The sequence below is a fragment of the Heterodontus francisci genome, chromosome 24 (assembly GCF_036365525.1).
Source record: "Heterodontus francisci isolate sHetFra1 chromosome 24, sHetFra1.hap1, whole genome shotgun sequence".
NCBI lineage: Eukaryota > Metazoa > Chordata > Chondrichthyes > Heterodontiformes > Heterodontidae > Heterodontus > Heterodontus francisci.
Genome location: NC_090394.1, coordinates 17,162,162 through 17,186,147, shown reverse-complemented (window position 1 = coordinate 17,186,147; position 23,986 = coordinate 17,162,162). Strand labels below are relative to the sequence as shown.

At 43.3% G+C, this 23,986-nt stretch overlaps 1 protein-coding gene across 3 annotated transcripts in view; it reads right to left on the bottom strand.

Annotated features, from left to right (window-relative positions):
* LOC137383224 (uncharacterized) overlaps positions 1 to 23,986 on the bottom strand; it is a 472,338-nt gene that overhangs the window by 276,914 nt on the left and 171,438 nt on the right. For all 3 annotated transcript variants that reach the window (XM_068055726.1, XM_068055727.1, XM_068055728.1), the window contains exons 21-23: positions 12,509 to 12,678; positions 7,108 to 7,267; positions 5,902 to 5,981 (exon numbers count right to left, since the gene is read on the bottom strand). In XM_068055726.1, coding sequence (XP_067911827.1) covers positions 5,902 to 5,981; positions 7,108 to 7,267; positions 12,509 to 12,678 — 410 coding nt within the window. The remainder of the gene's footprint in view (positions 1 to 5,901; positions 5,982 to 7,107; positions 7,268 to 12,508; positions 12,679 to 23,986) is intronic.

Genomic DNA, 23,986 nt, shown 5'->3' with positions numbered 1-23,986 from the left:
CCCCCCCGGACCGCCAGCCGTCCAACCCCTTCCCGTTAATATCGGTGTTGTTAAAATCCCCTACTATTACTGCCCTATTGTTTTTGCACTTCTCAGAGATTTGCCTCCATATCTGCTCTTCTATTTCACTCTGACTGTTTGGTGGTCTATCGTACGCTCCCAATAGTGTGATTGCCCCTTTTTTGTTCCTTATCTCGATCCATATGACCTCATTTGATGAACCTTCCAACATATCATCCCTCCTCAACAGCTGTAATTGTTTCCTTGACCAAAATTGCCATCCCCTTCCTTCTTGATCCCCCTCTCCATCGTGTCTGAATACCATGTAGTCAGGAAGGTTGAGCTGCCATTCTTGTCCCTTCTTATCCATGTTTCTGTAATAGCTATGATATCATACTGCTATCATACTGCCACATGTCTATCTGTGCCCTCAGCATGTCTGCTTTATTTGCTATACTCCTTGCATTGAAATAGATACCCTTGAGCACTGCCAAACTCTATTTTTAAATTTTCCAACCTTTGTTTTTACTGCCTTCCAGACTCATCCATTAATTTTCCACCTTCCATTTTAATTTCTGATTTTGTCCCAATTGAGTCTACCCTCAGGTCCACTTCCCCCTGCCAAACTAGTTTAAACCCTTCCCAACAGCACTAACAAAACGTCCTGCAAGGAACTCAGTCCTGGCTCTGCTGAGGTGCAACCTGTCTGGCCTGTACAGATCCCATCTCCCCCAGAGCCGGTCCCATATATATAAGTTTAACATAACTTCCCTTCTTTTGTACTCTATGCCCTATTAATAAAGCCTAGGATGCTGTATGCTTTATTAACCGCACTCTCAACCTGTCCTGCCACCTCCCTCTCTCCTGCACCCCCTTCAGAATTGTACCCATTATTTTATATAGTCTCTCTGCATTCTCCGTACCAAAACGAATCACTTCACACTGCGTTGCATCAAATTTGGATGCAGTATATTTGGAATTTCAGAAGGCACTAAATAAGGTGTCACTCAAGAGGTTGTTACACAAGATTAGGGCTCATGGGATTGGGGTTATATATTGGCATGGATTGAGGATTGGTTAACAGCCAGAAAACAGAGAGTAAGAATGAGTGGGTCATTTTCTGGATGGCAGGGTGTAAATAGTGGAGTGTTGCAAGGATCACTGCTTGGGTGTCTGCTATTTACAATCCATATCAATGACTTCGATGAGGGGACCGAGTTTAATATGTGCAAGTTTGCAGGTGATACAAAGCTCAGTGGGAAATTAAGCAGTGAGGAGATGCAAAGGGATTTAGACTAGTTAAATGATTGGGAAAGAAGGTGGCAGATGGAGTATAATGTGGGGAAGTGTGAAATTGTCCACTTTGGTATGAAGAATGGAAAACTAGAACATTTTTTTTTAAAAGACGAGAGACTAGTGAATGTTGGTATGCAGAGGGATTTTGGGGTTCTTGTCCATGAATCACAGAACATTAACATACAGTTACAGCAAGCAATTAGGAACACAAATGATATGTTAGCCTTTATTGCAAAGGGGTTGGGGTATATGAGTAAAGAAGTCTTGCTGCAATTATATAAACTTTAGCACGACCGCACCTGGAGTACAATGTACAATCTTGGTCTCCTTACACAATGAAGGATATACGTGCTTTAGAGGGAGAGCATTGGAAGGTTCACTCCAATGATTTCTGGGATGAAACTAGATTGAACCTATATTCTCTGAAGTTTAGTAGAATGAGAAGTAATCTCATTGAAACAGCTAAGATTCTGAGAGGGCTTGACATGGTAGATGCTGAGAGGCTGCTTCCCTTGCCTGGAGAATCTAGAACTAGGAATACTCTCAAGATGAGAAGAAATTTCTTCACTCAGAGGGTTGTGAATCTTTTGAATTCTCTACCCCAGAGAGCTGTGGATGCCCAGGCATTGATTATATTCATTGACAAAATTTGGGCATGAAGAGAATCAAAGGATATGGGATCGGGCAGCAAGGTTGAGTTCGGGAGATGTTCACCAATGATTTTATTGAATGGCTCAAGGGGCCATATGGCCTACTCCAGCTCCTATTTCTTACGCATTTATATCTCAGCTTCATTCTCAGAAGAGCACTCCCTTAAACCTCTCTGAGGCTGCTCGTTAACTGGGTTAAATGTGCACAGACTGATTTCGCATAAAACCTTTAAATCCAGCAGAACAGGCTTTTGTTCCATCAGTCTAGGCTGAATTTAAACTCAGATCTGAGAGGTGAAAAGTCAGTGTCTTACCCACTACACAACCCAGCATCCCAGGGGGTTCTCAATGGGATTTGAAACTATGGCTGCAAGGGGCATGCAATAGGCATCCATCCATTCATTCCCTCGTGACTTTCAAGTAATACAGGAACACTGGACTGCTGAATAATAGATGCATCATGGGTTCCCTTGGGTAATGTATATTAATGTGCAGAATTATAATTCTGTGGTCTACAACCACTTGAGCATGAATGGACTGGTATGCTTCCTGTTCAAATATGCATTCCGATTGACATTAACCTGATGGCGACATAGGAACATAGGATCAAGAGGAGGCCATTCAGTCCCTCGGCCTGTCCGCCATTCAATGAGATCATGGCTGATCCGTGACCTAACTCTATATATCCACCTTTTCCCCATATCCCATAATATCTTTGGATAACTAAATTCTATCAATCTCAGATTTAAAATGAACAGTAAATCCAGCATCAATTGCCATTTGGGGAACAGATTTCCAAACTTCTACCACTCTTTGCGTGAGAAATGCTTCCTAATTTCACTCCTGGAAGGTCTGGCTGTTGTTTTAGTCTATGCTCCCCTAGTTCTTTTCTCCCACCAGTGGAAATACTTTCTCTCTATCTACCCTTAATATCTTGAAGACTTCAATCAACTCACCCCTTAACCTTCTAAATTCCAGGAAATACAAGCTTACTTTGTACTTAAGGAAGTGGCCCTAGAAAAAGTGGACGCATTGGTGGTCATCTTCCAAAATTCTATAGACTCTGGAACAGTTCCTACAGATCGGACGGTAGCTAATGTAACCCCACTATTTAAAAAGGGAGGTAGAGAGAAAACAGGGAATTATAGACCAGTCAGCCTGACGTCGATAGTGGGGAAAATTCTAAAGTCCATTATCAAAGATTGTATAGCAAAGCACTTGGAGAACAGTGGTAGAATCGGACAGAGTCAGCATAGATTTACGAAAGGGAAATCATGCTTGACAAATCTACTAGAATTCTTCGAGGATGTAACTAGTAGAGTTGATGAGGGGGAGCCAGTGGATGTGGTTTATTTGGACTTTCAGAAGGCTTTCGACAAAGTCCCACATAAGAGATTAGCATGTAAAATTAAAGCGCATGGGATTGGGGGTAATGTATTGCGATGGATAGAAAATTGGTTGGCAGACAGGAAACAAAAAGTAGCAATAAATGGGTCTTTTTTGAATGGCAGGCAGTGACTAGTGGGGTACTGCAGGGATCAGTGCTAGGACCCCAGCTATTCACAATATATATTAATGATTTAGATAAGGGAACTAAATGTAATATCTCCAAATTTGCAGATGACACAAAACTGGGCGGGAGGATGAGTTGTGAGGAGGATGCAGAGAGGCTTCAGGGTTTTTTGGACATGTTGAGTGAGTGGGCAAATGCAAGGCAGATGCAGTATAATGTGGATAAATGTGAGGTTATCCACTTTGGTAGCAAATACAGGAAGGCAGATTATCTGAACAGCTATAAACTGAGAGAGGGAAATATGCAGCGAGACCTGGGTGTTCTTGTACACCAGTCGCTGAAGGTAAGCATGCAGGTGCAACAGGCGGTAAAAAAGGCAAATGGTATGTTGGCCTTCACAGCGGGAGGATTCAAGTACAGGAGCAGGGATGTCTTGCTGCAATTATCCGGGGCCTTGGTGAGGCCACACCTGGAATATTGTGTGCAGTTTTGGTCTCTTTATCTGAGGAAGAATGTTCTTGCTATAGAGGGAGTGCAGCGAAGGTTTACCAGACTGATTCCTGGGATGGCGGGACTGACGTATGAGGAGAGATTGAGTCGGTTAGAATTATATTTGCTGGAGTTCAGAACAGGGAGGGGGGATCTCATAGAAACCTATAAAATTCTAACAGGACTTAACAGGGTAGATGCAGGAAGGATGTTTCCAATGGTGGGGGAGTTCAGAACAAGGCGTCAAAGTCTAAGGATACGGGGTAAACCTTTCAGGACTGGGGAGAAATTTCTTCACCCAGAGAGTGGTGAGCCTGTGGAATTCGTTACCACAGAAAGCAGTTGAGGCCAAAACATTGTATGTTTTCAAGAAGGAGTTAGATATAGCTCTTGGGGGCGAAAGGGATCAAAGGATATGGGGGGAAAGCGGGAACAGGTTACTGAGTTGGATGATCAGCCATGATCATAATGAATGGTGCAGCAGGCTCAAAGGGCCGAATGGCCTACTCCTGCTTCTATTTTATATGTTTACGTGTTTCTATTTTTACCATTTAGAAAGTACCCTGTTCTATCCTTTAAGAGCTCAAAATGGATGGCCTCACATTTGTCTACATTGAAATCCATTTTCCACATTCTTGCCCATTCATTTAATCTATCAATATCTCTTTGTAATTTTATGCTTCCATCTCCACTACTAACAATGCCGCCAGTCTTTGGGTCATTAGCAAAATTGTTTACATGACGTTCTATCTCATCACTGTGACTTTCATAGCTATGGGTAAAACTGCCCCTGTCCTTGTGGTTGGCTGTAAGTCATCTTACACAAGATGACATAGCTTGGTTACTTCATCCACAGTGATGTAGAGACAACAAAGATAGGTTTCTTTTGACATACCCAGGTCAAAGTAATACCATTTGTAAACATGACTGCTTGGGTATTGATGGCAGCAAGCATACCGCTTGTAGGTATTGTTGCACTTGAAGATTTTGTCCACTCATGAATAAATCCACCTAATCCAATTCACACAGCGCTACTAGAGCAGCAAAGGGTTTTGCATCTTCCAAACTTTATTAGCTGCTCGTTGTATTGTCGCCAATTGTCAATACTTCAGAAAAGTTTTACTCAGTAAGCTGAAGCAATAAAAAGTTATGAATACATGAGGGGAAAATAGGCAACGTGTTCAATGCATTTGCAGATAATCTTTCACTGCCAAAAAAAACAACCTGTCAACACCAATTGAAATACCAGCAACCTTGATGTAAAAATTAGTTTAAAGCAGATCAAGCCTGTTCAGTTGTCATGTGCTCATTTTACATGGGAATCTGTGTTCAGGAGCTCATAACATCACCCAAAGGCTCAAAAACCTAACAAAACATAAACAATTTGATTATATAATTCGAAATGTAAAATACTAACAGCATTCTGCATGGCCTGAAGCAGGAGAACTACTTTACTCAAAAAGTCAAAAATAAATGTTTATCTTGACAACAGCCTGCTCCTGAAGACTGATTGGTGGTAGGTGCAAAGTTCATGATTGAGCGAAACTGAAGCCCAATGAAAAAGAAAATTGGGCAGGTGGAAAACAGGTTGCTGATTTGCTGATGCCCACTTTCTGCTATTGCCCAAGACCAATGCCACCCCAATTATGCCTAAATGGCAGTTCAGGAACCAGTAGTGCCAGGTTTTTAGGAGGGTCTTTTTCCTCTGAACGCACCCAGTGCTGCTAGAGGAAATCTGGGTGCAAATTCCTCTGCGATTGACTTACATGGAATTTATATTGCTGCACTGCACCCATTTTGAGGGCCAGATGAAAACATTCACAGCTCCCACTTGTAGGTTTGACCTCCGAAAGGAGCAATAATAACAATCCGCTTTGACACATCAGGATAACACATGTGCCACAAATATATTTTAACATAGACATTCTTGTGTGATTAACTTGCCAACAGTACCTTAACATAATACAAGTCTTTGTCATCTATGAGAACATCCAGCAGTCCTGTGCAGGAGTGTTTCATTTTTGTAATCTCTCCTGCAAAATCAAAATCAAGAGCATTAACTGTGTGCATAAATAGTGTGCCAGTATGACCACAGCTGTACTGTAAAATTTTCCAGCACTTGTTGCCTATGGGAATACAAGAATTTTTTTTTTTTTGCTGATCCTGAATCTATTGAAAGATTTATGGTATAGGTAGGGAGCAGAATCCAGCCACAATAATGGCAACCTTCCCAGAATGAATGCAATTGCAGCCTCCTGTAAGTATACTGTGTAGTATTATAACCTAGCTTTCATCTAATAAAAGTAATTAGAGGGAATGTCAATTAAATTTCAAAAAGGAATTGGACAAATATGTGGCTCAAAATCAACAGCTTGCATTTATTTAGTGCCTTTAAATGTAGTAAAAAAATCTCATGGTGCTTCACTAAACCCCTATGAGATAACATTTGACCCTAAGCCATAAATGCAGATATTAGGACAGGTAATCAAAAGCTTGGACAAAGAAATAGGTTTTAATGAATGATTTAAGAAAGGAAAGAATGGTAAAGAGATGCAGAGGTTAATGGAGTGAATTTGAGAACATGTTCTATAGGGGAATTGATGATTGCTAGGATAGGTAGAAATGAAAAGAGCTTTGCTGAACACTGACGTGACAGATTTTCCTCCCTTGCACTTGGACATTAAGGGATAATCGTTAGCATAAATGGGGATAAAGTTGGGCAGACAATCCCCCCTCCTCCTCCCAATCTATTATTTACCATCAAAAGACAGAAGAGGAAATCATGCCCCGCTGACCCTTGCTTTTTTGGAACACCACTAGTGGAATGCAACCAGGAACAGCCAGCCGATAGCAATTCCCTCTCTGAGTGGCGTTAAGACCAATTGCAGCACCACATTATCACATGAGGTCAGCTCCTTAAACACAGACTGGGGACCTTCCACGTCTGTAGGAATCAGATCTACCACAGCAATGCACTTAGGAAATGGGGGCTATCAGGGAAGCCTCTGTGATTATGGCCTTTTAAATCAATCCACTATTATGGTGAGGAGCAAACAGTCTAACTGTTACTGCATTGACTCCACTAGACTTCATAACTCATTGTAGTTATGCAAAACTTCTAAGAGCTCTACACATTTAATGCTACACAACACAGCTTACCTTCTATTTTTATCTTTTTCTTTGGATGAATAATTTTGGCTAATAGTTTCCTTTTCGAGTAGTTCAACTGAAAATCGATGGCTACATCCCTGTTGATATCTGACTGTGGGGTTCCCATAAAAAAATGCAGTACAGCCTCAGCGGGAAACCAGGTGTTCTTCTGAAAGACAAAAAAAAATGCATTTGTCAGATCGTCAGCTGCATCGGGTTGAAGGCATATGCATATGCTAAAGCAATAACTAGGAAAACACCTACAAGCAGAAATGCTGATGTAGTGCTCAAATATCGTTTGGTCTCAATATTTTTGAGTAAAGTGCTCCCAGAAATGTAACATGATGGCATTTTTAACTATTGTTTCAGTTATGGCAGCATATTTACTTTTAAATCCTCTAAAAATTACAAGTATATATTTATTTATTTATACAGCACTGAAACAGGCCCTTCGGCCCACTGAGTCTGTGCCGACCATCAACCACCCATTTACACTAATCCTACATTAATCCCATATTCCTACCACATCCCCACCTGTCCCTATATTTCCCTACCGCCTACCTATACTAGGGGCAATTTACAATGGCCAATTTACCTATCAACCTGCAAGTCTTTGGCTGTGGGAGGAAACCGGAGCACCCGGCGAAAACCCACACAGTCACAGGGAGAACTTGCAAACTCCACACAGGCAGTACCCAGAATCGAACCCGGGTCGCTGGAGCTGTGAGGCTGCGGTGCTAACCACTGCACCACTGTGCATTGAAAATGAAATGCATCTGCAAATGAGGAGGAATGAATACCTCACAAGCATCACAGACTCCCCTCAAGTTAGCTTAAATTTGTTGCCCAATGATTATTAATTGTACAAAATATAAACTTTAGAAGACAATTTTGTTGTATTTTTGCATTCGTTTTCTTTTAGTTTCTGCTATCGACAAACTGGATGGTGCTTGAATGTATTCCAGCCATCGTGTGAATTGACTTCCACCTCCTTTTCAGAGATTTCTGATTGACATTCTGCAAACTCAGTCAAGTTGGAAGTGATAGGCAGTTACAGCAAAAACAAGCATACACTTTAATAAACTTGCCAGGTGTTAGTTAACTTTCCTACTGCTCCACATTTTTTACTCTCAAAGTTTTTGAAAAATAGACAAATGTTGTCAGTACTGAAGTACAAATTATTGCTCTGGTCATTGGGTAACTGAGCATTTCTCTTATTTCTCAATATATCAGTTTATTTTTACAAAGCCAAAGAAACACAAATTTCATCCAGCTGGTAACAAATTGATAAAATAAACTAAAACATGAATCCTTGCTCTGGAGATTGAGTAAACTGGGAAACATTCTCATTCCCAACACCTAATCTGTCCAAATTGAAAGACCATTTTGTATAGATAACCTCTAAAAAAATATCCCCAACTTTAACCAAAGGATGGATAGTGAAAAATGGAAATAAACTTGAAATTTGTATTCATGCTTACTAAACTATACCCAATGGGCTCCATAACTAGTGAATTCATATAAATATAATGACTCAAGTGTCAGAGGTGCTGAAATTCTATTTCAGCAGGTTGCAAAAGGGGTGGTAACAGTTCGGCCGCTCATTAGACACCCCGCACAATATTCCCATTGACAATTACTGTGCTGTAGTGTGAAAGGGATAGCCTTACTGTTACCAGAGTGCCAACATCTACCTCAAGAGGTGGTTTTCTTTGGCTGTATTTTACATGTGTGTTTATTCTACATGGTCGAGATCAGTAGATATTTGCAAGTTTTTTTCAGGTTTCCAGAATTTTCACATCACAGGATTGTGACAAAAAGTGAAACGTTTTGGCTAAGATTTAGCTTGGTATTGGCATTTTTATGCTGTCATCGTACATAAGAGATTAAAATGCAGTTCATTCACAAAAATCATGTCCCAGCTAAATTCAACAAATTGCTTTGGTGATTAATTGGTTGGTTGTCAAGCAGTTTATTGAGGGAGGAGCCAAGCCACTCAATTCAAATATAAACATGCCACGATTCATTAAATTACGTGTCTAATTTGCAGCTTTTGGGATGTAGTAAATAGTTATTTAAAATCTGCTTTCCTGAAGTTATTGTTTAATGTATTAGCCTGCCAATACAAATTTAAAGAGTCTATCTGGAACCTTCAGAGAAGAGGCATTAGATGTGATGCTGCTTTTGACCGATTAAGTGCATGTACGTGGGTACACAGCAGCATCAGAGGTTCAATTGCATCCTTATTAGAAAATATAGCAACCAGCTCCTGTTATATCCCTGTGAATGGCTGCCAAGATACTATGACAGTGGTGGCTTTCAATGTCACTGGTAATGAAATGCAGATGGTTGACTGTGCCTGTGAGGACCAGAAGTCATTGATTCTGAACCTGAGCCTCAGCTCAAAACCTTTTCTGCACTTTTTTTCTGAGGTCCAGGGAGCCATATGCATCCTGATAAATCTGCTGCACATGGTAGATAGTTCTGCAAATTGCTTGCAGAATGCCTGTGCTGCACTTTGGTGCTACCCTCTCCTACAAGTCCTCCAGGACAATGTGATAGCAGGAAGGGGCTGCTGCAGTTGTGCTGTGGAGATGAAAACTGCTCCCAGAGAAAATTAGAAACGCTGCCTTTTTTCGTACACCTAATTCTCAGGTGAGTACTGAAGTCAATTGTAATTTTAATCCTGCATTGCACAATCGGCTCAAGTTTATCCAGGCTGACCTTTACCAAGACTGACTGTGTTTTATTCTGTTAATTTCCATAAATAAATGGAAGTAAGACTTAGAGGTATTAGAAAAGGCAGAAATTCCTTTACCACTTTCTAATCATCTTGCTCACCAGTTTACTCAAATCTACTTTTTCATAAATAGCATGCGCCCAGGCAGATATGGTTTCATTTCTGCAAACAGTTAAGAAGCAACAATAAAATTTCTTGAAAAAACTGAAAAAAACTCTTCAAACATATTGCAGTTCTGAGTGTTCTTGGTTTGAACAATTTGCCCAATTTGAGTAGTCTCCATTTTACCAACACTATGACTGAAGAACAGTGTGAACAACACAAATACAATGCTAAGCTGATAGCTTGACATCAGAATTTTCTCACAAATTCCGAGGGTAAGGGTAAAAGCACTCCTTTAATGTTTGAATATTAAGCATTCTAGAAAAATCCTATTAATTAAATCTTAAATTTATTCTCATAACGTTCTCTTGACATATTATTCACCCTCCTGACAAAGATGTACTGACAACTGTAATGTTCTATATTGAAATGTAAACCAAACAATGGAATTTGTCATTATATTAATCAGCAAAATGATGGAAGGTGTCATCGACAGTGTTATCAAGCGGCACTTACTCACCAATAACCTGCTTACCGATGCTCAGCTTGGGTTTCACCAGGGCCACTTGGCTCCAGACCTCATTACAGCCTTGGTCCAGACATGGACGAAAGAGCTGAATTCCAGAGGTGAGGTGAGAGTGACTGCCCTTGACATTAAGGTACCATTTGACTGAGTGTGGCTTCAAGGAGCCCTAGCAAAACTGACGTCAATGGGAATCAGAGGAAAACTCTCCACTGGTTGGAGTCATGCCTAGCACAAAGGAAGATGGCTGTGGTTGTTGGAGGCCAATCATCTCAGCCCCAGGATATCACAGCAGGAGTTCCACAGGGTAGTGTCCTAGGCCCAATCATCTTCAGTTACTTCATCAATGACCTTCCCCCATCATAAGGTCAGAAGTGAGGATGTTCACTGATGATTGCAGTGTTCAGCACCATTCGCAACTCCTCAGATAATGAAGCAATCCGTGCCCGCATGCAGCAAGACTTGGACAATGTTCAGGCTTGGGCTGATAAGTGGTAAGTAACACTTGTGCCACACAAGTGCCAGGCAATGACTATCTCTAACAAGAGAGTCTAATCATTTCACCTGGCTATTCAATGCCAACACCATTGTTTAATCCCCCACCATCACACCTAGAAGGACAAGGGCAGCAGACACAAGTGAACACCACCGCCTGCAAGTTCCTCTCCAAGTTACACACCATCCTGTCCTGGAACTAGATTGCAGTTCCTTCACTCTTGCTGGATCAAAATCCTGTAACTCCCTCCCTAACAGCATTGTGGGTGTACCTACACTATGAGGACTGCAGCAGTTCAAGAAGACGGCTCACCACCACCTTCTCAAGAACAAATAGGGATGGTCAATAAATGCTGGATTTGCCAGTGATGCCCTCATCCCAAGAATGAATATTTTAAAAATTATAGAACCGAAGATGAGAAAAAAAGAGCCACAGAGCTACTCTTGGCTCGATATAACTTTCTTACTCTTTAGAGTCAAAGGCGAAACTACTAAATTGGCTGCAATTCTACAAATAGATAAGAAGGAATGCTTCCAAACGAATTATGCAGCCATTGGCAGCTTCTCATAGCTTTGTAAACTCACAGTGGATTACTCTTGACATTCACTCAATAGCATCTCATCATTCATAAGACATTTTTACTCATTATTGAGCTGCGGTCTAGTGGTCTGGCAGCACATAGTCTATTTGAAGTAGATGATTTTGCAGGAAAATAAAAGTAGCAGTGACGCATTGGCCCTGATTTTAACTGCCCCCACAGGTGGGGAGTGAGTCACAGTTAAAATAATGTGATTTAGTTAACCCTACCCATTCTACTTCCTTCCCACTATGTCTCTATGTTAACCTGTTCTTTTGAGTCTCCCATCCCCCATCCCGACCGTAGCACCAATCTTTCCACGCCATTAATTGCCAGGGATCGTCCCCACATGACCCTGGCTGGGGCCTCCTGCCACTTGTTTACTTTCCCACCTGCTGGCCAGGCTGTCAATGTGACTGGGTGTAGGGCAGGAGTCTGCAGCATTTTATTTTAATGAGGCCCTGTGTTAAGATCACCAGGCCTCCATGTCACCAGACTTGCCAGGTTTTTAACAAGTGGCCAGACCTTCCCCACCTCCCCTTTCATACTGGGGCCAGTCTATCAGGTTTGAGAATTCCTGTGATGTGGGATCTGAACGGATGTCAGGACAGAATGCCAAGTTAGATCTTTACTGTAAATTCCAGTAAGGTTTATAGCAAAATGCCCTTAGGATCAAGTTCCTAATTTGCTTCCAGTTCAAGCCACTTAACTGGCTCAAACAAATTCTTTGGACACGTCTTCCTTTGGGAACTAGTAATAGGAAGGATAGTAGAGATACCTGCAGTGTTTAACTTACAGCACCAAGACAGTGGGTGAATGTTTTGCTTCAGTTACTGCAGTGATTGACATGGTATTCATTAGTCAAATGTGATTACCTACAAAATAGAAGCATAGTTAATCTTGGGGCCTAACACTGATAGCTTTTTCGGGTCCACTTATTTCTTTTTTGCCCAGTACAGAAGGAAGAGATACCTGTATAACGTAGGAGTATGCTGCCTCCAGCAGATACTGCTGTAGTCCTTTGTCACGTTTTATTAGCATTACAGATGCTTCAGCGGGGCCTGACAGTGGGAATGCAGGACCAGAGGTTCCCGAGGGATATGACATTTCGGAACAAATCTGCCATCCAATTTGTCTGGAGACTGCATAGGGAAACAAAATGTCATTTTTAAGGAGTGTGTAGGCGTGATACATAAAGCCTGGGAACAGACCTGAGCACTGCTTCATCTTCATAAGGCTCACCATAGAAGTTTCACAAAATGTATGTTACAGCAAGGGCAATGTTATCAAAGAGAATGTTTTAGGTGCATTTGTCATCAGAGAGGAAGTGATGACTAATCACTATTTGCCAAAAATCATGTCATGAAGTGAAGTGAAGATTCAGTAAACATATTCTACGCATGCACTGCATTAGCAAATGGATGAATTAAACGGAGTAATTCAGTCCACTGATGACATTGTAGTGGCACAGCAGACAGCAGCTCTGACGTTGGCAGCAGTGCTTTAGTGTAAAGGCCTTACTGTCTCTGAAACTGCCAAGAAATACTTCAGGAGGTAATGTCTTGGGCTTGTCCAAAAGTGTTAGGACTGACAGCACAAATACAAATATGATTGGCTGGACACCATTTTTTCTGGATGCAACTGGACTGACCATTTGTTAGAGAACAATTTTTCTGCATTGGTGTCCAGTTGCAGCTGTGTGTGGTTGTTTCTCAGTAACCGTTCGTACTATGGAACATAAACAGAGTAGATTCTGTAAGACTTAGTCCAATAAATACAGATTGAAACAATGAATATCAAATCCGCTGTCCAACCCAGTGGGACTACCCTTGCTTGGTTCTACTCTTACTGTGACATACTGGGATCTGCTGTATGATCCCTGTTCTGATAGACAATGGGCAATGTACTGGAATCTGCTGCATGATCCCAGTACTGATGCACATTCACCTGCATCTTTCTGTGCACATCAACCCCCCCCACACACACACCCTCTGCATTGTCAAGCCTACTGTATCACGTTACTCTGCACACCCACTTACCTTGCAAGCACACCCATCTTTCTCTTTCTGTGCATTTCTTCACAACCCCATCTATTCATTCACCACTGCTGCTTACCCACATCCTTGTGTAATTTCACACATCTGATAGTCACCCTCACCAAATACGCTGCATCCATCAGATGAACACAAGCCATTGCACTCATCATAGGTTTATTCCTTCCTTCATTGAAGAGAGAGCACAGAACATGGGGGAGACAGAGAGAACCAGAGGTGGCCCCCACAGATATCCCACCTAACAGCAGCAGCGGAGGAAGTGCTAGAGATTTTTTTTTTAAGAGATACAGCACCGAAACAGGCCCTTCGGCCCACTGAGTCTGTGCCGACCATCAACCACCCATTTATACTAATCCTACACTAATCCCAGATCCCTACTACATCCCCACCTGTCCCTCTAATTCCCTACGACCTACCTATACTAGGGGCAATTTTATAATGGCCAATTAACCTATCAACCTGCAAGTCTTTGGCATGTGGGAGGAAACCGGAGCACCCGGAGGAAACCCACGCAGACACAGGGAGAACTTGCAAACTCCACACAGGCAGTACCCAGAATCTGTGGTGCTTTGATGTCCCTAGCTGTCGGAGATGGGAAGATGGAGACGTCCGAGCTACATGGTGACACAATACAATATAGTGTCCCACATGTCATACAATACTCAAACATGTTGGCTTGATTTCAGCAGTGTGTGAAATAATGATAATTTGCAATATACTTACCTTGCCAGGACTAATTCGTATCTATCGTCTCCAAAAGAGCCTTCGTGCATGCAGCAGGAATTCACTTACCTCTCAGGTGAGCTGAATCCAGCTGACAGGACTGGTGCAGACCATGCACCAGCTTAGATACACTTTGCTAGGACCTCATAAAACCGCCTCATGTGGGTTTTCACCTGGAGACTGAGCAAGAGCAGATGATGCTGGCAGCGACAACAGTGGAGGGTCTGCGTCGAAGGCCGCAGCCCTCTCCAGGCTCTGTTCTGCTGGACACGGATGCTGTACCCTAGAGGCCATCGATGAAGAGGAGAATCACTGAGCAGCGACAGACCATGTACGATACACTGACAGACCTTCCAAGCACACTGACCATGACTGCAAAGCAATCAGAGTAGTCTGCCTCAAGCATGAGGTGGGGGGATGTCGCAGGGCATTGCGATGATGTCTTCTTGCATGCAAATGGTGATCAACTCTATGGAACATCAAATGTGGCAATCTGACGAGTCCATGTTGCCTTGACAATGACTGTGAAAACCCTGGACACCAACATGCCAATTTAAATAGGCTGACAGATACCTTAGCCTTAGCCTTATAGGACCGGGCTGATCTCCAGCACAGTGGAAGCAGTGAACTGCGGTTGGACCATGACAGGATGATCACGAAAGGGGATGTAAAAGTGGGACTCCACTCAAAGGTGCCTCTACTTCCCACCTCTTGTGGCCCTGCCCCTCCCAGTTGGTAGACCACATGCTGCCTGATCTCCTGATGGCTGAGTCTGCCACTGCACAGATGCAGGTGTAAGTCTTTGGCAGAGCCCCACACAGGCTCCAAAACCCAGAGATCATCAGCCAAGACTATGTGAGCAGTCGAAGCAGGGATCTAAGCAGCCTTTCTCTACCTCTGCTCAAGCGACAGGGGATCCACATTGTAGGAGTGGTAGGAAAAGGAAGAGAAAAGCTTTGCAGTGGGTATGCACACAGGTATATGAGAAAACATTATGTTGTGAAGTTTGGGTTCTTTAGTAGGATCACATATATTTTATTTTGCACCACATTCCCATCTTGTCCATTCTTGGGTGCTGGGTGAAAAGTTAATTTCTAACTTGCTTGATGATGAATGGGAAGTCGTGAATTGATGGAGACTAATATATGCAACTGGTGGTTGTTTGTTTGCAGGACTGCTTTATGTCAGTGGCACTGGTTGGCAGGGGTTGGGGGCGGGCAGCAGGAAGAGTGGCCGTTGCATGTGCTTCGTAGATTGGTCCACTGCTGCAACCCAAATGAAGGGCATCCCTGACATCCTGGGCAGCAATGTGAGCAGCTAGTGTTGCATTGTCCTCATCGCCTTCCTCATCTTTCCCCTCCTCGGAATCATTTGCAGGCAATGTGTGCTCTGCACCTTGTTCATCCTGAAGGTCCAAACCTCGCTGATGTGCAACGTTGTGCAGAACACTGCAAACCACAACCGTTAGAAACCATGGAAATGTTACAGCGCAGAAAGAGGCCATTCAACCCATCGTGTCTGTGCTGGCTGAAAAAAAACTAGCCAGCCATTCTAGTCCTACCTTCCAGTACCTGGTCCATAGCCTTGCAGGTTACAGCACTTCAGGTGCAGCTCTGTGGGTCTCCGCTCTGGAGACCCTCCCTGGTGCATACTGAAGGGCAACTCCAAATCTGTCCAGGCACCTGAAACGCATTTTCAATATGCAGATGGTCTGTTCAATCACACATCTGGTGGTGATATAGCACTTATTATAGCGCTGTTGAACTTCATTGGTTGGGTTTCTGATGGGTGTAATCAGCAAAGTTTGAAGTGTCATCTCTTGTCTTCTAACAGCCACCCTTTAAGTCTGCTCCCAGGTGCCAAGAGATCAGGCAGGGTGGACTGCCACGGGACAAAAACATCATGGCAGCTCCAAGGGAATCTTGCAGACACCTGCAGAAAGATCTTTCTGTGGTTACAGACCATCTGTACTTGATGGCGTGGAAGCCCTTGTGGTTGACAAATAGTCCTGGGTGATTTGGGATTGCCACATGTGAGCAGTTGATGGCAGCCTGCACCTGTGGGAAGGCAGCAAGGGACACAAACCCGAGCTCCAGTTCATTCAGACTGGTATCATCACAGGTGAAGTTGACATAACTCTGGCAAACAACTCACCAGTCACCTGTTTTATGTATTTGTGAGTAGGCGACCGGGAGATCCTGGACATGTCTCCAGCAGACTCCTGGAAGGATCCAGAGACACAAATGTTGAGGGCGGTGGAGACTTTGAAAGCGACTGGTAACATATGGCCACCAGGGTCCAGCAGGCAGCAAGTCTCCTTCTAGGTGGCTACAAATGCCTGACACCACATGACAAGAGACCCTGAGCCTCCTGAAGTGCTGCTGTTCCAACACGTCAAGGAAACACCCCGGGCTGAATTTTACGCCACACCCAGCAGGTCAGATGGTGGTGTGGGGGTGGCGTAAAATTGAGTGGGAGGCTCCGGGAGGCCTACCAACCCCGCTCCCGCCTCCAGTGAACTTTACAGCGGTCAGGTGGGGGTGGGGGGGGGAATGGTCTGTCCGCCCGAGGCCAATCAAGGCCCTTAGGTGGCCACTTAACATTTAAGGGCCCTTGCCCACCTCCAAGGATATTTTACCCGTGGCAAGCGGGTGTGCTCGGGACGTGAAAGGCCACCCAGCGATAGCTGCCAGCCTTTCCACACGCCGGGGTGGGGGTGGGGGTGGGGGGGAGGGGGGCCATGACAGTTGGGCACAGGGTGCCCGATTGAGGGCTTTCCCCTCCCCTCAAATGACCTCTACAGCTACCCACAAAGGTATAGCAACCTGTGGCATGAATTTCCCCTTTTCTGACATTAGTTTGAATTTTGCACAAAGTCAAGGGGATCTCCAGACACCCAGCAACAGTGATGTCATCAAGTAGGGTAAACAGCCAATCACATTGAAGTATTCTCATAATCAGCATATAAGGAAGTAAAATGCACTGATTATCCTTCACTTGTACTTACATTTTACAGAGAGCAAAGTAAATGATAGGGTCATTCACACGGGAATAAGTTAGAAGCTGAAATATCATAAACAAACATTTTAAAAATAGATTTTGAAAGTACGTGGATTTTCTTTTATCATAATGGAGAAATTTGACATTCCACAAATATAAAATTTGTTTTTTCTGGGCCAGAAAAGTTTTTCAGCAGTAATTCCAAACTTAGCATGGTATTAAAAACCCAGTTACACCTCATTTAACAAGGTGTAATGTTTTCAAGAATTTCTACAGCGAGATGACTAGCGTAAAAGGACAAATTCTTGTCAGTTCAGAGGTTTCGAATTGGTTGCAGACTGAGGATACTTCAAGGGCGCCCCCCCCCCCCCCCCCCCCCCCCCCACCAACCCGTGGAGAAATGTAGAATCACTGATGGCATCTTGTGGATTTCTGTGGTTAACTGCGCATGTGCGGACTCCAGAATTCGCAGTCAGTTTCAGAGGAGGAATGACAATTTCACTGCCATTGCCAGTGCAGAATCTATATGATTCCGAAAAACTCCAAGGTGTAGAAAGTAACCTCTCAGCTAACATACTCTGAATGAACCCTTTCCCACTAGCAGGTAACAAAGCAGCTGTACAGAGTATTCAGTATTTATTACAGTATTTCCATGAGCTTGATTCAGCCCCCTCAACTGCCATTGTGTCCTCAACTTGCTTTCAATGGTGAGTTTCAGGAAGTCCAGGAAATTCCTGCATACGATGATAAATTTAAAACTGTGCTGAAATCTCACTGCAATTGAGCAATTAGTGTCTGATAATAGGTAACCTGCCTCTCCTGAAGGGGTTGTGTGCAAGCAGACTGATGTGCTCAAGTTAAACGCGGAAGTCAGCAGGTTGGAGCCAGCTTGCCGATGCGTTGGCATTTACCCCAATTTTAACTCCACTTCCCGCACCCAAACTCACGCGCTGCTCCAGCTTAAAATTCCCCCTTTACTTCTCATGTCCACAATACAAAGGCTTGCAATTTCCTGGAACATTTCAGCAAAACTGTAGTGTCAGAGCAGACTTGTGCCATTTGTTTCTGCAAGAAATTTGGGTGCAGATCTTGGGCAAGGTTGGTGCAGATATTGGCGCTAATTTCAGTGCCATTTCTGCATGAGTGCGTGCCAGGAAATGCCGGCCAAAGTCTTCCTGTGAACTTTTATTTTAACAGTACATTTCCTACTAGCCTCAGCTCATTCAACTGCTTGTCAAGCAGAGATCCAATAAAGAACCAATGAAGGCTTGGGTCAAATATATTCTTCGTAGGTCAAACTTGGACAAAAGAAACTAAAAGGTATCTTTCACAATTACATAAAGCTGCCAATCAGCAGGATTTAAAAGACCGAGACTGTTTGTGTTGCAGGAGATTCACATCCCTGTGTTGTCAGCAGCTGCTAGTATGGAGCTCTCTCTCCTTTGAGGCATCAGAGTTAATGGTTCTAACACCTGGATGGGCTACAAGTCCCTCCTCACTTACTGAACATTAGAATGATACAGCTTTCCTTCTACCCATCTGGATCTAGTTTTAAATATCCGCTCAAATACAATTGCGAGAGGAATAATGATTTCACAATCAATTTATTTACTTTGCCATGGATCAAGAATGAAACAGTCTGGCTTCAGGCAGTCAGCAGGAAATAAAGTGATTGCAAATATCTGAAAAACAGATACTACAAGTATGAGGGCCACTTTCCCTATCCCTGCGTTGTTGAGGAGGAATTAGTGTGGAGGACACCAGAAGTGCGATCTAATATACTGGTGCCCAATCTTTCTGAAGAGGCTTGGTATCATGAAGCAACTACAGATATAGCGCAGCAGAACAGGCAGAGGAAATATGGGTACTGCCTGCGCCTTGAAGGCAGAAGCAACGTTAAATGGTCAGGGACAATGGAAAGTTCAGGGGAAAATCATAAGAAGTTTGAAAGTTACAGTATACGGGAGCAGAATTCTTTTTTATCTTAACAGCTTCTGAACAGGGGTGATCAATTTTACATTCAAATTATGGCTGAGAGAAGCTTTTTCTGTCAGGGGTCTTTACCTATAGCTAAAGGTGTGCTTTTGCTATGGTGTCATAGCTGGGAAGGCAGCAGAACGCAAGCAGGTGTCCCTCCAGTCTGACTTGGAGGGAGCTGGTAAGAAGTCATTACTGTGCTTCTAAGCAGTAGGTTGAGGCTGGGAGTTATGTACAGTGAATATAAGGATGGGTGTGAACACCCAATGGCATGACATTGCGAAGAAACCAATGCCAAATTAGGGAAGTACCAGAATAAGTAACACCAAGTAGCCCTATCACAAGTAGAACATGGTCTAAGACACGATCCAAGCACATCACTCCTACAGACAACCAGAATTGTGAGAACATACAGTGATCTCAAACCAACTTCATAGTAACCAAGTGTGGGCGTATCAGCAAACCACTACTATGCCTCATATAAGTTTATCACTTTGTAGAATCACAACTTTAAACACTTAACAGTTTTCTCTTGATGTAATGTAAATAGTTCTGATTATTTAAGGATACAACTTTAAGCTAGAAAAAAATGGGGATATTGGGATATAACTTAAAGAGATTCGGGATAGCATAGAACAAAAAGGGCTCACAAAAATGCAAAACGTAGCACAGATCTGGCCGAATGGGATCGATACAAAGACCAGCAAAGGGTCACAAAGCATCTAATAAGAGCTACTAAAAGAGATTATGAAACCTGCAAGGGAGATCAAAATCAATAAGAAGAAATGTTATAGTTACATAAATGGAAAGCGGGTGGTCAAGAGCAATGAATGGCCCACTAAAAGCTGAAAATAGAGATATTGTCATTGATAATGGGGAAATGGCAGACATGTTGAACAATTACTTTGCCTCAGTATTTACAGTTGAAAAGGAGGATAACTTGCCGGATGTCCCGAAAAAATTATTAGCCGCTAGGGGACAGTGACTTAATACAATTAACATAAGTAAAACATCAGTAACAAGGAAATTAATGGAACTAAAGAGTGAGAAACCCAGGACCTGATGGTTTCCATCCGAGGGTGTTAAAGGAAGTGGTGTTCCGCAGGGATCAGTGCTGGGACCTTTGCTGTTTGTAGTAAATATAAATGATTTGGAGGAAAATGTAGCTGGTCTGATTAGTAAATTTGCGGACGACACAAAGGTTGGTGGAGTTGCGGACAGTGATGAGGATTGTCAGAGGATACAGCAGGATATAGATCGGTTGGAGACTTGGGTGGAGAAATGGCTGATGGAGTTTAATCCGGACAAATGTGAGGTAATGCATTTTGGAAGATCTAATACAGGTGGGAAGTATACAGTAAATGGCAGAACCCTTAGCAGTATTGACAGGCAGAGAGATCTGGGCATACAGGTCCACAGGTCACTGAAAGTGGCAACACATATGGATAAGGTAGTCAAGAAGGCATTCGGCATGCTTGCCTTCATAGGTCGGGGCATAGAGTATAAAAATTGGCAAGTCATGCTGTAACTGTACAGAACCTTAGTTAGGCCACACTTGGAATACTGCGTGCAATTCTGGTCGCCACACTACCAGAAGAACTTGCAGGCTTTGGAGAGGGTACAGAAGAGGCTTACCAGGATGTTGCCTGGTCTGGAGGGCATTAGCTATGAGGAGAGGTTGGATAAACTTGGATTGTTTTCACTGGAATGACGGAGGTGGAGGGGCGACATGATAGAGGTTTACAAAGTGGCATGGACAGAGTGGATAGTCAGAAGCTTTTTCCCAGGATGGAAGAGTCAGTTACTAGGGGACATAGGTTTAAGGTGCGAGGGGCAAAGTTTAGAGGGGATGTGCGAGGCAAGTTTTTTACACAGAGGGTGGTGAATGCCTGGAACTTGCTGCCGGGGGAGGTGGTGGAAGCAGGTACGATAGCGACGTTTAAGAGGCATCTTGACAAATACATGAATAGGGTGGGAATAGAGGGATACGTCCCCGGAAGTGCAGAAGGTTTTAGTTTAGACAGGCATCAAGATCGGCACAGGCTTGGAGGGCTGAATGGCCTGTTCCTGTGCTGTACTGTTCTTTGTTCTTAGTTCTTTGAAGTAGGGGAGCACATTGTAGATGCCCTAACTATAGTCTTTCAGAGTTCCCTAGATTCAGGAGTGGTCCCTCTGGATTGGAAAGTTGCACATGTCATTCCACTTTTTAAGAAGGGTGAAAGGGAACCAAGGAAATTCCAGACCAGTTAGCCTGACATTTGTGGTGGGCAAGTTGCTGGAGTCTATAATCAAGGATAGGATGACTGAACACCCTAGAAAAATTTCAGTTAATCAGGGACAGCCAGCATGGATTCATGACGGGAAGGTCATGCCTGACAAATCTCATTGAATTTTTTGAAGAGGTGACTAAGGTAGTGGACAGGGGAGTGTCTGGATGATATTTATATGGACTTCCAGAAGGCATTTGAAGAAGTCCCACATAAAAGACTATTAACTAAGGTAGATGCCCATGGAGTTGAGGGCAAATTATTGACATGGTTATAAAGTTGGTTGAGTGGTAGGCGACAGAGAGTGGGGATAATGGGTAAGTACTCCGATTGGCAGGATGTGACAAGTGGTGTCCCACAGGGATCTGTGTTGGGGCCTCAAATATTTACATTATTCATTAACGACTTGGATGATGGCATAGTAAGTCATATATCCAAATTTGCTGATGATACAAAGTTAGGCGGCATTGTAGACGGTCTAGATGATAGCATAAAATTGCAAAGAGATATTGACAGACTAGGTGAGTGGGCAAAACTGTGGCAGATGGATTTCAATGTGGCAAATGTGAGATTATCCATTTTGGACCAAAAAAGAATAGAGAAGGGTACTTTCTAAATGGGAAGAGGTGAAGTACAGTGGATGTCCAGAGACTTGGGGGGTTCAGGTGCCACAAGCAAGTGCAGAAAATAATCAAAAAGGCTAATGGCATGCTAATCTTTATATCTAGAGGATTGGAGTATAAAGACACAGAGGTTATGCTGCAGCTGTACAAAACCCTGGTTAGACCCCACTTGGAGTACTGTGAGCAGTTCTGGGCACCACACCTTAGGAAGGATATATTGGCCTTGGAGGGAGTGCAACATTGGTTTACAAGAATGATACCTGGACTACAGGGGTTAAGTTACGAGGAGAGATTACACAAATTAGGCCTGTTTTCGCTAGAATGTAGAAGGTTAAGGGGTGATCTGATCGAAGTCTTCAAAATATTAACAGGAAAAGACAGGCTAGACAAAGATAAACTATTTCCACTGGTTGGAGATTCTAAAACTAAGGGACACTAAAACTAAAACTAAAAATTAGGACCAGACCGTTCAGGAGAGATGTTAGGAAGCACTGCTTCACGCAAAGGGTGGTAAAGGTTTGGAACTCTCTCCCACAAACAGCAGTTGAAGTTAGAACAGTTGTTAATTTTAAATCTGAGATTGATAGATTTTTGTTAAGCAAAGATATTAAGGGATATGGGCCAAAAGGCAGGTATATGGAGTTAGGCCGCAGATCAGCCATGATCTCATTGAATGGCGGGACAGGCTCGAGGGGCTGAATGGCCTACTCCTGTTCCTATCTTCCTATGTTCCTTAAGGGGCATATCTAAAACTACTATGCATCACCAGACAGGATATGATGTATATACTCATGTGATCATCAGGCAGAAGATAGGAGCAGTCCTTGAGACCAGATGTGTTAACTTGCCTCCCACATATTGTTGTATATAGTTGAATCTCTTTAAATAAAATAACCCACCTAATTGAGTTACCAATCATGTAGTTGGTGTGTCTGTGTAAAGTAGAAAACACAACACCCATTGCCAAAGTCAAGGGCTGGGATTTTTCATCGGGGCGAATACCCCACGACCAGCTTAAGAGTCAGGGACGAGCCTGCCTCCGCCGCGCCTGGGAGCCACACAGAGAATTTACATGGCCCAGTGGGGGGTCCCTCTGTGGGGCACAGGGTGACTGATTAGGAGGGGTCCCCCCCGCCCGCAAGGAGGCTGCCAAGTTTTACTGGATGGCTTCCTGGGGGTCCTGCGCTGCCTGCCCACTGCTGGTAAAATACCAGCAGCAGCAGTGGGAGGAGGCCCTTAAGTGGCAGTTAATCGGGAACGGCATTCCCCACCTCCCACTCAATTTTACACCCCTCCCCCAGTCTCCAGCCCGCTCCTGTGGGAGGCGTAAAATTCCGGCCAAGGGCTTCAAGTACAGCACAGTGAAAGGTAGAGAAAATCTCCCTCTAATCTTCCCTAACCTTGTGCCTCAGCCCCAATCTCAAAAAGACCCTTCATTTTATTTCACAAACCAGCTATTCTTTTACAAACAGATAAAACCATTGCTTGAAATGCACCTGTGGTAATAGACGTTGCAATATTTGATTTACTAAAATTCAGGCCTCAAGCAGCCTGAAGTATTCCATGCTATCTCAGTTCCAAATTCCACAATGAAACACTGGTATGTTCACCACCAGCACATGATAACCAAAAATGACTGATTATTAATAATGTGAATGTGATGATACAGTATAAAAAACAACATAATACATAGAGAGAGAAAAGTAACACATGTTTCTGGTTAACTGTATGATTAAGTCCTTCACTGAGATGAGGGACTCTGTTCCTCTGCCAGAATCCTGTTATGACATTTGGCAGTGATCAAGA